This window comes from Stegostoma tigrinum, chromosome 47, assembly GCF_030684315.1.
Source record: "Stegostoma tigrinum isolate sSteTig4 chromosome 47, sSteTig4.hap1, whole genome shotgun sequence".
Lineage (NCBI taxonomy): Eukaryota > Metazoa > Chordata > Chondrichthyes > Orectolobiformes > Stegostomatidae > Stegostoma > Stegostoma tigrinum.
Window position 1 is genome coordinate 936418 of NC_081400.1, and position 13213 is coordinate 949630.

General features: G+C 44.7%; 1 protein-coding gene across 1 annotated transcript in view; it reads right to left on the reverse strand.

The window, feature by feature from the left end:
- Positions 1-13213, reverse strand: part of vps45 (vacuolar protein sorting 45 homolog) — a 44158-nt gene that overhangs the window by 751 nt on the left and 30194 nt on the right. The window contains exon 14 of the mRNA XM_048525701.1: positions 5238-5369. Coding sequence (XP_048381658.1) covers positions 5238-5369 — 132 coding nt within the window. The remainder of the gene's footprint in view (positions 1-5237; positions 5370-13213) is intronic.

A 13213-nucleotide genomic window follows, 5' to 3' on the forward strand; every position in this document is an offset into this window, starting at 1 on the left:
ATCTTCCACATATTCACAACCTTCCAAACGACTTTACAATTCAAAGTACATTTTGGAGCGTAGTCACTGTTGAAATGTAGGAAACGCAAAGTCCAACATACTCAGAGTAAACGCCCATAAATAGGAATAATGACTAGATACTCTGTTTCGTTGATATTGGTTGAGAGATAAATAATGAACAAGGACACCAGGGCGAAGCCTTTGTCCATGTTCAAAATAGTACAATGGAATCATTGAACATTTGACAGCAGAGAGAGTTTCAGTTTAATGTCTTGTTTAAAAACAAATACAGGAACACCAACTGAATGGTTCACCCACAGCACTGATCTTCCAGTACAGTGGTGCTCCTCGAAGACTGACCCTCTGACAGCGCAGCACTGCCTCAATACTTACCGTCCACGGTGCAACATTCCCTCCGTACTAACCCTCTGACAGTGCAGCCGCCATTAGAACTGACCATCCAACAGCACAGCGATACCACAGTACTGACTGTCCACGGGGCCGGTGCTCTTCAAGGACTGACCCTCTGACAGTGCGCCACTCCCTCAGCCCTGACCCACCGACAGTGCGGTACTCCCTTAACCTGGACCGTCCGACAATGCGGCACTCCCTCAGCTGTGACCCTCCGACAGTGCGGCACTCCCTCAGCTGTGACCCTCCGACAGTGCGGCACTCCCTCAGCTGTGACCCTCCGACAGTGCGGCACTCCCTCAGCTGTGACCCTCCGACAGTGCGTTACTGCCTCAGCCCGCACCCTCCGACAATGCAGTACTCCCTCAGCCCTGACCCTCCGTCAGTGTGGTGTTCCCTCAGCCCTGACCCTCCGACAGTGCGGTACTCCCTCAGCCCTGACCCTCTGACAGTGCGGTACTCCCTCAGCCTGGACCCTCTGACAGTGCAGTACTCCCTCAGCCTGGACCCTCCGACAATGCAGCACTCCCTCAGCACTGAGCCTCCGTCAGTGTGGTATTCCCTCAGCCCTGACCCTCTGACATTGCAACATTCCCTCAGTAGTAATCCAATAACAATGCAGCATGCTATTAGAACTGACCATCCAAAAACACAGCCCTTCCTCAGTACTGACTGTCCAACGGACCAGTGCTCCTCAAGGACTGATCCACTGACAGTGCAGTACTTCCTCAGCCCTGACCCTCCGATAGTGCGGCACTCCCTTAGTACTGACCCTCTGACAGTGCAGCACTCCCTCAGCCCTGATCCTCAGACAGTGCAGTACTCCCTCTGCCTGCACCCTCCAACAGTGCAGCGCTCCCTTAGCTCTGACCTTCCGAAAGTGCCCACTCCCTCAGTCCTGATCCTCCAAAAGTGCAGTACTCCCTCAGCAGCGACCCTCCGGCAGTGCCCGCTCCCTCAGTCCTCACCCTCTGACAATGGGGCACTCTCTCAGCACTGATCCTCTGACTGCAGCGTTCACTCAGTTCTGCACTGAATTTTTCCTGTTGTGATTGCAAAAGTTGGGCTCTCATCCACAACCTTCTAGCTTAAAGATGAGATTGCAACCCAGAAGTAGCAGCTGGCATGAAGGCAAGTAGATTCATGAAAAAGGACCTCCATCGCAGAACAGAGGAACTGACCCTCCAGGGCTATAGTCCGTCAGTCACAAATCTCAGGAACACATCAAAGATCCTGGATCTCAAGGTCCAACAACATCAGGCACTGAAATATTAACTTATCTCCTGCGCACACACATTGGAGCAGTAACATCCTAGCATTTTTATTTGGGCTGCCCAACATTCACAGTACTACCAAGAACCTCTGTTACAGTTAAAGGACCTATGGCTTAGGCTGTAAAAACCACAGAAGGAAATAAAGACCCCAAAGACCAGCTGGTCAAAGGAATCGGAATTGGACAAAGGGTGAGAGACACCAAAGTCGGGAAAAAAGAAAGAGGAAGATGTGATACCGATGTTCTGATTCTGAAGGATTTTCTTAAGTAGAGAAAAATCATATCATAGAGTCATAGGGCGCAGAAACGGACCCTTTGGTTCAACCAGATGACTGAAAAGAAAATAGATCATGCCAATAACATTGAGGGAGCAACTAGGAGCATATTCAGGATGCAAAATGTCCAACCATAAATGAGAGTGAAAATGGGATCCAGAATAGTTCTTATTGTGAAATATTTTCTTAATTTTCAAAAGTGCAGGGAGTTGGATCTAATGTGTAGATTCTTCACAGAGCTACCACAGAGGTGATGACCCAAGCAGGGTTTCAATATCCTCTCACTGGTTTCCCCAACTTTCTGTCCACTGACTATAAGAAAAAGGACTAGCAATAGGTCACAACCCTACGAGCCTCTTCCATCTTTCAATGATCATAGCTGATCCTTGATCTCCTTGTGATCATCCACACTCTCCCAATATCCTTTAATTCCCATAGTACTTTCTCAGTCCTGAATATATCCAACAGGTGAACATCCACAGCTATCTGGTGTGGAAAATCTCAAAGATTAACAATCCCTTGATTGAAAAAAAATCATGTCAGTTCAAAATGGCTGAGCCATCATCCTGAGATTGTGACATTATGTTTTACATTTGCAGTCTGGGGAACTTGTTCTCAGTATTTGTTTTGCAAAACCATTTAAGAAATGAGATCATTACTCATTCTATTAATCTTAAGGGAATAGACCTACCATACTCAAATTCTATCCATCCTAAGCTAGTTTGTTTCCCACCCCCCATGCCACAGTCCCCTTTTCTCATCCTTGCCATTCACCTCCAACTCACTTGTCCTTTACCATGTTCACAAGCCCACTGTCCTCTCCCCAGTCACCCGCTTCTGCCTTGTTCCCTCATCCCCTGCTCAGTCACCCTCCTACACACAGTACAAATATTACAGAAGTAATGTGAAATTTCCATTCGTTGTCATCGGTTGTCTTTGGTGAAAATCAAACTGCTTTAAATTATTGAGAGGCACTATCAGTTGAGCTGCGTGTGACAGAGGAGAGTGCGATTAAGTTACTGACTAGCAAGGTCTTAGAATGGCTCCGTGGCCACCAATCAACAGGCTCACAATGAATCAGGGCATTTTATTACCAAATACAGATTTTAATTGTTCAATCTCAGCCAGATGTAATAAATAAACCGAAACATTTTCTTTGGCATCTTAAAATGGAGCATAAACCTAGCTGTAAGAATGGCCAATATGTCTGTCAGGGATAAAAATCTAAACTAAAACAATGTGTGTCCTCAAAGCCCACAGCTATATGAATTAGAGCAATAATTTACACACTAGCTTCCAATCAAACTTTTCAGTTCTTTATTCAGAATGGAGTAATCCCAAAGGAACTGCGAGCAGCTGCTAGTATGGGGAGAGGTGTAGTGACAAGCACCTGTCACGTTGTTGGAGAAGCCTCATGTTACTAGCCCCAAGGGGCATGGGACAGAGTGAGGGCAGGTGCTGTAATGGACTGATTCAATGTATGAGACAGAGGTTTGGGGTGAGGGCATGGCATTGCAAGGGAAGTGTCCATTAAAGAAGAGGTATTTTTGTCTCCAAGAACTGTGATAAATCCTAGTCAAATTCTGCACTGGCTGTGAACACAAAGGAAGCTTCATTAACAGCAGAATACTTCCCAGCAGAAGGAATTGGACTTTCTGCTGGAGTGGGCATTTAAGTCAAACCTCGAGTGAGGGAGGATGTGTAACTCACCATGCTGATTTCTGCAGGCTGATCTACTGTGCAATTTATGAGTCTAAATATTGAGACTGAGGGAAGTGACATTAAGTCGGGAGGGAATGACATCAAACTATAACGAACTGGGGCTTCAACCAAGGTCAGTTCTGACCTATCACATTTTATAATCAGACGTTTGTACCTCCAACATTTGTGGTTTAAAGCCTGGTTCACAAGCTCTTTAAGGGGCCTGAATAAATTCCAAGGAGCAGATGTCTCAGCTGTATATGACCACCAGACAGGGTTCATGGAGTTGGGACTGAAACACAAACATCCTGTCATCTGAAATTGCTTATTTTACTGTTTAAAAACCAAAACGTTAACCTGCAATATTAAAAGCAGATGAACTATTTCATGCCACTGATGTAACTGAGACCTTGTAGTGTGGTTACTGTCTGCATCACACAACAACTGGAACTGTATTTGAAAGTAATTTACTTTCATTGAATTCCCTTTGGGGCAATACATAAATGAAAATAAAAATGTTCTTCCACAGAAGGATATTCTAAAATGCAATCACAACCATGTAGATGCTGTCAATGGATCAACACCTTTTACTTTTACTTCCAATGTACAGAATCCCAATGGACCAAATACATTAAACCATCCTTCAGAACAACCGCACTGCAATTAGCCCAATCTTGTTCTCACAAGCTGTCCCAACATAGAGGTCTACAGGACAGGGACAGGCCCTTCACCCTAAACTGGTCCATGCCAACCAAATTGTCCATCCATGCTAACCCCATTTCCCTGCACTTGGCCCATTTCTTCGAAACTGTTACCATCCATGTATTTTTCCAAATGTTGTTAATATATTCGCCTCAATTACTTCCGCTAGCAGTTTATTCCATATGTGTACCACCCTCGGTGTAAAAAAGTTGACCCTCAGGATCCCATGTATTCTTTCCCCTCTTACCTTAAACTGATACCCTATAGCCCTTGATTCCCAAACCCTGGGAAGAAGACTTTCAACCAATCCATGCCTCTCACGATCTTACATACTTATATAAGATGTCTCCTTATTCTCTTATGCTCGAAACAAAAAAGTCCTAGCTTGTCCAACTTCTCCCCATAACTGATTCCCTTGAATCCTGGCAACCAACCCTGCAACATTCTTCTGCACTCTTTCCTATAGAATGGTGGCCAAAACTGAACACAATTTTCCAAGCGCAGCCTCACCAAAGTCCTGCACAACTGAACATAACTTCCCAACTTCCACACTCAATGCCCCGACCGACGAAGGCCAGCATGCCAAACACCCCACCCCCAACCTGGGACTCCACTTCCAGAGAACTGTGCACCTGAAATCTAAGTTTCTTCTGTTTCACCACAATCTGATCAGGTATAGGAACCATGCCTTGACAGGCTTCAATCCTGGAATCTTTTCACCAGCATACTGTTCAGAATAGCACAAGCTTAGCTGTAAGACACTCTGAGGATCAGGACTAACTGACCAGGTCTGAGGTTTGCAACCCCGTGGAAATCTGCTCATCAGCTAGCCAGTATTAGAAATTCCATTCCCAGGTGCCCTGACTTGCCCTTACCTCTTGGTGTTGTGAATGGTTGTTCCACCCAGCACAATCCTCACTCCTGGATTGGTACGGTTCAGATTGTAGACAGTCTGTGCCTCTTCATATGTCGCTCCTCCGATGATAAACACAATGATATCTTGCGGACTGTGAGAAAGGAAAAGGTGATGTTAGTATCATCCAGGAGCTACTTAGCTGAGCACAACATTGCTGAGAAATCTATATCCAATCAACTGTAAGGAGGTACCTAATTTAATAAATGGAAGATACTCCAACATGGAGTCACTGTGTATTCAAATCCAGGACTATAAATTCTCAATGGGATCTATCTATTAGTGATGGTTGTCTTGCATTAGGTCAGAACTGATATGACATTTTTTGTGGTCTAGTCTCGGAGTGACACTACGTTCCAGGTGAATACTGAGGAGTTAAACTCTACAAAAAAAATCTACAGCTTCAAATCAGAAAGAAACAAAGTTACGTGGGCACTTGAGTAGAAAAACAACTAGTATTTATATAGTGCCTTGAATGTAATAACATGTTCCAAGGTACTTCACAGAGAACACCTTTATTAAATAAAAAGAGAAATGAAAGAATTAGAGCTGGTGAATAAATGCTTGGTGAAAGAAGTCAGTTTTCAAGAGTGTCATAATAGGACAGAGGGCTGAGTTTGAGAGATGCAAAAAGGAAATTCCACAGCTTAGGGCCCAGGCAGTGGAAGGAACATCCAGCATTGGTGAGCACTAGGGGATGAGCAAGAACCCAGATCAGGGAAAACAGAGAATTGCAGGGACTGGAGGAGATGGGTAGGGAGGGTTGTAGGGGCTGGAAGAGGTAACAGAGATAGAGGTTTGTAAGTGCCACAGGAGGTGACAGAGGGGAGGTGGGGTATAGAAGCTGGAGGAGGTTGCAAAGATAGGGAAAGGTGTAGGAGCTGACAGAAATTGGGAGGGGTGTAGGGGCTGGAGGAGGTGACAGAGATAGGGAGGGGGTGTAGGGGCTGGAGGAGGTGACAGAAATAGGGAGGGGTGTACAGGCTGGAGGAGGTGACAGAGATAGGGAGGCATGTAGGAGCTGGAGGAGGTGACAGAGATTGGGAAGGGAGAAGGTCAGGCAGAAGCCATTTCATCTGGGCTATTTGAAGTTGCTTGGTCTGAACCACATTCCTTTTGTTAATGAAGATAGCCATTTAAAACAGGCAAATGTAGTTTCCATCAGAGCTAATGAAATTTCAAAAACAAAGGCATAGCAGAGCCTGCAATCAGAGCTGGCTCTTAAAAAGATTCTACATCTTAATCCGATTAGTAAGTATGCCCAATGGGATGGAATCAGTACTGAGTTCAAAGGCACATTGTCCTGCAAAACCTCCTGAGCATTGTTCAAATACTGATGTGGTGTGTGTCAGAGGAGTCAGAGTCTTCCAGCACAGAAACAGACCCTTGGGCCCAACTCGTCCATGCTGACCAGATTTCCTAAACTGACCCATATTCCTCTAAACATGTTCTATCCCTGTAACTGTGCATTAAATGTTGTAATTATACTCACCTCTACCACTTGCTCTAGCAGCTTAATCCAAAGACGCACCACCCTGTGAGAAAATGCTGCCATTGAGGTCGGTTTTAAATCTTTTCCCTCTCACCTTAAACCTATACTGTCTAGTTTTGGACTCCCCTATGCTGGAGAAAAGACCTTGGCAAATCAAGTTGTCTACGCCTTCACAAATTTGTAAACCTCTATAAGATCACCCCTCAGTCTCCAAGGAAAAATGTCCCAGCCTATCCAGCCTCTCATAACTGAAAACCCTCCAGTCTTGGTAACATCCTTGTAAATCAATTTTGCACCCTTTTCAGTTAAATAATTTCCTTTCAATAACAGGGCAATCAAAATTGTACACTGTACTTCAAACATGGCCTTACCAATGTCTTGTATAGCTGTAACATGACTGCCACATGGTGTATGTAATCCTCTGACTGATGAAGGCAAGCATGCCAAATGCCTTCTTTAATACCCTGTCTACTGGTGACGCCACTTTCAAGGAACCATGTACCTGCACCCCTAGGTCTCCTCTGTTTGACAACAATCCCCAGGACCCTGGCATTAGCTGTGTAAGTCATGACCTGGTTTGTCTTGCCAAAACACAACAACTCACATTTATCTAAATTAAACTCCATCTTCTATTCCTCTGGCTGCTGGCCCAATTGATCAAAATCCTCTAGAAAGTGGAGTTGCAGATAGATAGGATAGTGAAGATTATGTTTGGTACACTTGCCTTTATTGGTCAGTACATTGAATATAGGAGCTGGGAGGTCATGCTGCAGCTGTACAGGACTTTGGTTCAGCCACTTTTGGAGTACTGCATGCAGTTCTCATCTCCATCCTACAGGAAAGATGTTGTGAAACAGAAAAGGTTCAGAAAAGATTTACAAGGATGTTGCCAGGGTTGGAGGGTTTAGGTTATAGACAGAGGCGGAATAGGCTGGGGCTGTTTTTCCTGGAGCATCAAAGTCTGCAGGGTGACCTTATAGAGGTTTATAAAATCATGAGGGGCATGGAGAGGGTTAAGAGGCAAGTTCATTTCTCCAGGGTGAGGGAGTCCAAAACATAGAGGGGCATAGGGTTTAGGCGACAGGGGAAAGATTTAAAAGGAACCTCAGGGGCAACTTTTTCAAGTACGTGCTCCGTGTATGGAATGAGCTGCCAGAGGAAGTGGTGGAGGCTGATACTAATACAACATTTAATACATATCTGGATGGGTATATGAATGGAAGGGTTTAGAGGGATATGGCCAAATGCTGGCAAGTGGGACTGAATTGGACAGAAGAGTCTGTTTCCATGTTGTATATCTCTATGACTCTTAAATAATCTTCTTCACTGTGCACTATAACCACGAATTTTTTTGTCACCTGCAAACTTACTAACCATGCCTCCTATATGCTCATCCAAATCATTTATATAAATGATGAACAACAGTGGACCCAGCACCGATCCTCGTGGCACACTGCTGGTCACAGGCCTCCAATCTGAACAACAACCCTCTGCCACCAACCTCTGTCTCCTCCTGTCAAGCCAATTTTGTAAGCAATTGACTAGCTCTCCCTGGATCCCACGTGATCTAACCTCACTACCCAGTATATGGAACGTCGCCGAAGGCCTTGCTAAAGTCCATGTTGACAAAAGTCTATTGCTCTACTTTTATCAATCTACTTGGTCACCTCTTCAAAAAACTCAATCAAGCTAGTGAGATGATTTCTCACATACAAAATCATGCTGACTATCCCTAATCTGTCCTCATCTTTTCAAATGCATGTAGATCCTGTCTCAGAATCCCAACAATTTACCCACCACCGATGTCAGGCTCACTGGTCTACAGTTCCCCAGCATTTCCTTACAGCTTCGCTTAAATAATGGCACATAGCCACCCTCAGTCTTCCAGTACAGCACCCATGGCTGTTGATGATGCAGATATCTCCATTAGGGGGGCCCATTATTTCTTCCCCAGGTTCCTACAATGTTCCGGGATACACTTGATCAGGTCACAGGGATTTATCTATCTTTTTGCATTTTAAGACCTCGAGCACCTCCTCTTCTGTAATGTGGACACTTCAAGATATCATTATTTATTTCCGAGTTCCCGAGCTTCCATGTCTTCCGCCACAGTAAATGCTAATGCAAAAAATTGTTTCGCATCTCCTGTGGTTCCACACACATGGATGGCCTTGTTGATCTTTAAGGGGCCCTATTCTCTCCCTAGTTACTCATTAGCTCTCAATATATTTGTAGAATCTCTTTGGATTCTCTCCAACCTTATCTGCCAAAGCAATCTCATGTCCTCTTTTTGTCTCCAAATTTACCTCTTAGGTGTACATCTACACTCCCTATTATCCTCAAGGGTTTCACTTGATCCCAGCTGTCTATCCATGACATATGCCTCCTTCTTTTATTGACCACAGTCTTGATATGCCCTAGTCATTCAGTGTTCTCCATTCCTGCTAGCTTTGCCCTTTACTCTTGTAGGAACATGCTGTCCCTGAATTATTGTTATCTCACTTTTGAAAGCCTCCTGCATGCCAAATGTCCCTTTACCTGCAAACAGCCTTCCCCAGTCAATTTTTGGAAGTCCCTGTCTAATACCATCAAAATTGGCTTTGCTCCAATTTAAAACTTGTGGACCAGGCCTATCCTTTTCCTTAACTACTTTGAAACTAATAGTATTACAGTCACTGATCTCAAAGTGCTCTCCACTAACACCTCAGTCACTTGCCCTGCCTTATTTCCCAAGAAGAGGTCAAGTTTTGCCCCTTCTCTAGTACGGCCATCTACATACCAATTGAGAAAGTCTTCTTGAACACACGTAACAAATTCAACATCATCCAAGCCCTTAACACATGGCAGTCCTAGTGTATGTTTGAAAAGTTAAAACCTCCTACTATTACAACCCTCTTATTCTTACAGCTATCTGTGATCTCCCTAAATATTTGCTCCTCAATTTCCCACTAACATTGAGGGGCCTATGGTACAATCCCATCAAAGTGATAACCCCCTTCTTAATTCTCAACTCACCTTTATAGCTTCACTTGGTGATCCCTCAGGAATATCCTCTGCCAATGATACAGATATATAAGTACTGCCGTGATGTTCTCCCAAATCAAAATGTCAATGCCCCTCCTTTTTTGCCTCCACCTCTATCCTTCCTATAGCATCTATTCCATGGAACAATGAGCAGTGAGTCCTGTCCCTCCCTTAGTTATATTTTTGTAATAGCTGTAATATCCCAGTCCCATGTTCCCATCCATGTCCTAAGTATCTCTGCCTTACCTGTCAAGCCTCATGCATTGAAATAATTCATTTAATTCATCAGTCTTCCCTCATTCTCTGCTGTATTCTTGCTCTTAAGTCCTTCCACACAGCTGATTGGTTAAGTTGGAAACACTGGTTACAACGGCTGCCAGAGAAGTAAGGTACCCCAGGCCTCCTTTGACACAGTGTCCTGATCTGATCAATCGTGCTGAAATGGCATAACATTGAGGTCAACCACACCCACTACTGCCAACCTTGCCTGAGATAGTAACTCCTCACTGGCTACAAATCACATAGTATTTAAAGCACAGAAACAGGCTTTTGGCCCATTGTGACTACACTAGCCATTAAACATCCATCTATTCTAATTTCATTTTCCAGTAGTTGACCCATGACCATTGATGCTACGGTACTATTTTCCTAAAATCCCCTCTAAACTTGCCGCTCCTTACTTTAACACTGTGCCCTCTGATTACTGACTACTTACCATAGATCATAGAATCCCTACGGTGTGGAAATGGCCCTTCGCCCCAACAAGTCCACACCGACCTTCAAGGCATCCCACCCAGACCCATCACGCTTTAACCCACCTAATCTACACATCCCTGAACACTACGGGCAATTTAGCATGGCCAATCCACCTAGCCTGCATGTCTTGGGAGGAAACCAGAGCAGCTGGAGGAAACCCGCGCAGACACAGGGAGAATGTGCAAACTCAACACAGACAGTCACCTGAGGCTGGAATCAAACCCAGGTCCCTGGCGCTGTGAGGCAGCAGTGTGAACCACTGAGCCACCATGCCACCCTAACTGTGCTAAGCTGAGATGTTTCCCCCTCTCTACACTGTGCATGTCCTTCAGAAGTATGTATTCTCAATCAGACTCTCTCTTTCATTCTTCTCAACCCTGAGGGAAACAATCCCAGCCTATCTAGTCTCCCTTCACAGCTAAATCCACCCCAGGCAGCATCCTGGTGAATCTTCCCTGCACCCTCTCCAGTGCAATCACTATAGTGTGGTAACCGAACCGCACACAATACTGCAACTGTGGCCCAAATAATACTGTAGAGAGCTTGTTCCATGCAACCTCCTCGCTCATCTTCCTGTGTGCCTTCGGAACCATCTGATCTACCTGCCCCATTGTCTTCAAGGGTCTACGGGGTCATGCACACCGAGGTCCCTCTGATACTTTGTGCTTCCTATGGTCCTGCCACTCAACGTATATTCCCTCGCCATGTTAGTCCTCCCAAAATACATCACCTCATGCTTTTCAGGAATAAATTCCATTTAACACTGTTCAGCCCTCCTATATCATCCTGTAGTCTAACCCTTTCATCCTCGCTATTTAGCACTCCACTAATTTTTGTGTCATCTGCACATTTACTGATCATAGCTCCTACATTCATGTCCAGATCATTGATGTACACAACAAATAACAAGGGCTTTGTTTTAGCTCCTTCATGGGGTATGCAGCTTATGTTAACCCCTTTATGAGGCCCAAGGGAACCCCTTCAAAAGGCCCACAGCTGGCATTAAACTCTTCATGGGCATAAGACCATTGTTAACTCATTTGCAACTGGTATTAACTTCTTCAGAGATAGACAGTTTGGCTGTCTACCTCCTCCCAGACAGTTTCTACTCAGAAAGCTCCCTGTCCTCTCAGTGTATTCTGTCTTCTTCCTTCACTCCCTTGGGATTTGGCTTTTTACTCAAGTTTACATTTCTCATACATGAGCATGGAATGCTGGTAGACCACCCAATTACCAACAACAAGGCTGCCTAATTTGTTCTTAGGCTTATTCAGACCTCCTCAAGGGAGTCCCTGGAGAGAGATCAGGGCAGCCTGGTCCTAGCCAGGGGAACGTGAGGCCATATGTGCTGCACTAGAAAAAAGCTTTGGACGCTGGGGTCTGGATGGTCTTCGAGGTCTGCAATCACCAGCAGCACAAACACTGTTAAACGCAAGAGGGCTCAGGCCATGCTCTAATATGCACCAGTCAGACAGGATCGAGTGATGAATATTTAAACATAGACTGGTGACTAAAAGCAGAGAGCAGATTCTAGGGTTACCGGTGCACAGGAACAGACAAGTCTCAGGATATCACCAATTTCACAAACCAAAACTTTGAAGTTGAGCATGTGTAATAGAGAGACAGATAGAAGGGAAATTAAAGAAAGAAATCAGCAATGAGGGGCATGGCTTAGACCACATGGAGAAGAAACTCATTCCAGTTTCACACACCAAAGTAGGAACCCTTGGACCAACAACAGAAATACTCAGTCACTCTGAGCTGATTTTTGCACACATAAGTGATGGCACAGTTTCTCAATACCACTTTCTTGTTTGACTCTGACAGATGATGCTGCATTGAACCAGAGTTCGGTCCCGGAGTAGGCTCAGCTGACAGGTGAAGGGATTGGGTTACAGAGAATGTGGAATAGCTGCAAAGGCATGCATCTCACTGTAACTGACTGGCTCAACAACAGGAAGGTCAGAGGTCAACAGTTTAAGGAGACTGTGTCCTTACTGTTTGTAGCTGACAGGTGCACATAGCTATTCCACTGAGCTTCGTATTCAAGGCAATTGTCATCGCACTGCATTGTAAGCCTGTTGGTACAGGACACCACAGTCACAGGAACCAGCAAATGGGTGTTATAGGAAGCGGCAGTCAGTGATCGAGTGTCATAGGTATTAATAATGATCCCGAGTCAGGGGAAGCAGAGGTCAGTGTCGGATCGTCACCAGAAGCAGCGGTCAGTACAAGACCCTCACAGGAAGCAGCGGTCAGCATGGGAGAAACACAGAAAAGAGACTTTATCCAGAAAGACAGAGGGCGTCAAAAATACCATACAAGATACAAAGGGATAAACCAATCAGCAGGATTTCCAGTGACAGCAAAAACTATTAAAATCATTGTGCATCATTTTTAACCATTCCCTGCGGATCCTGTAAACATCTGCAACACTCTCTTGTTGTACTTGCTTTTTAGTTAACTGAAGGATATTCCAACAGTCCTATAAGAATGACTTGTAAAAGGTTTTACCATTGTCAGCATTTTTAAATAATTTAATAAACACAAAGGAACGTTATTTCTTATCTATTAACATAAAACAAAGGACTGTGGATGCTGCAAATCTGAAACAAAAGCAGAAATTCCTGGAGAAGGTCAGCAGGTCTGGCAGAATCCGTGAAGAG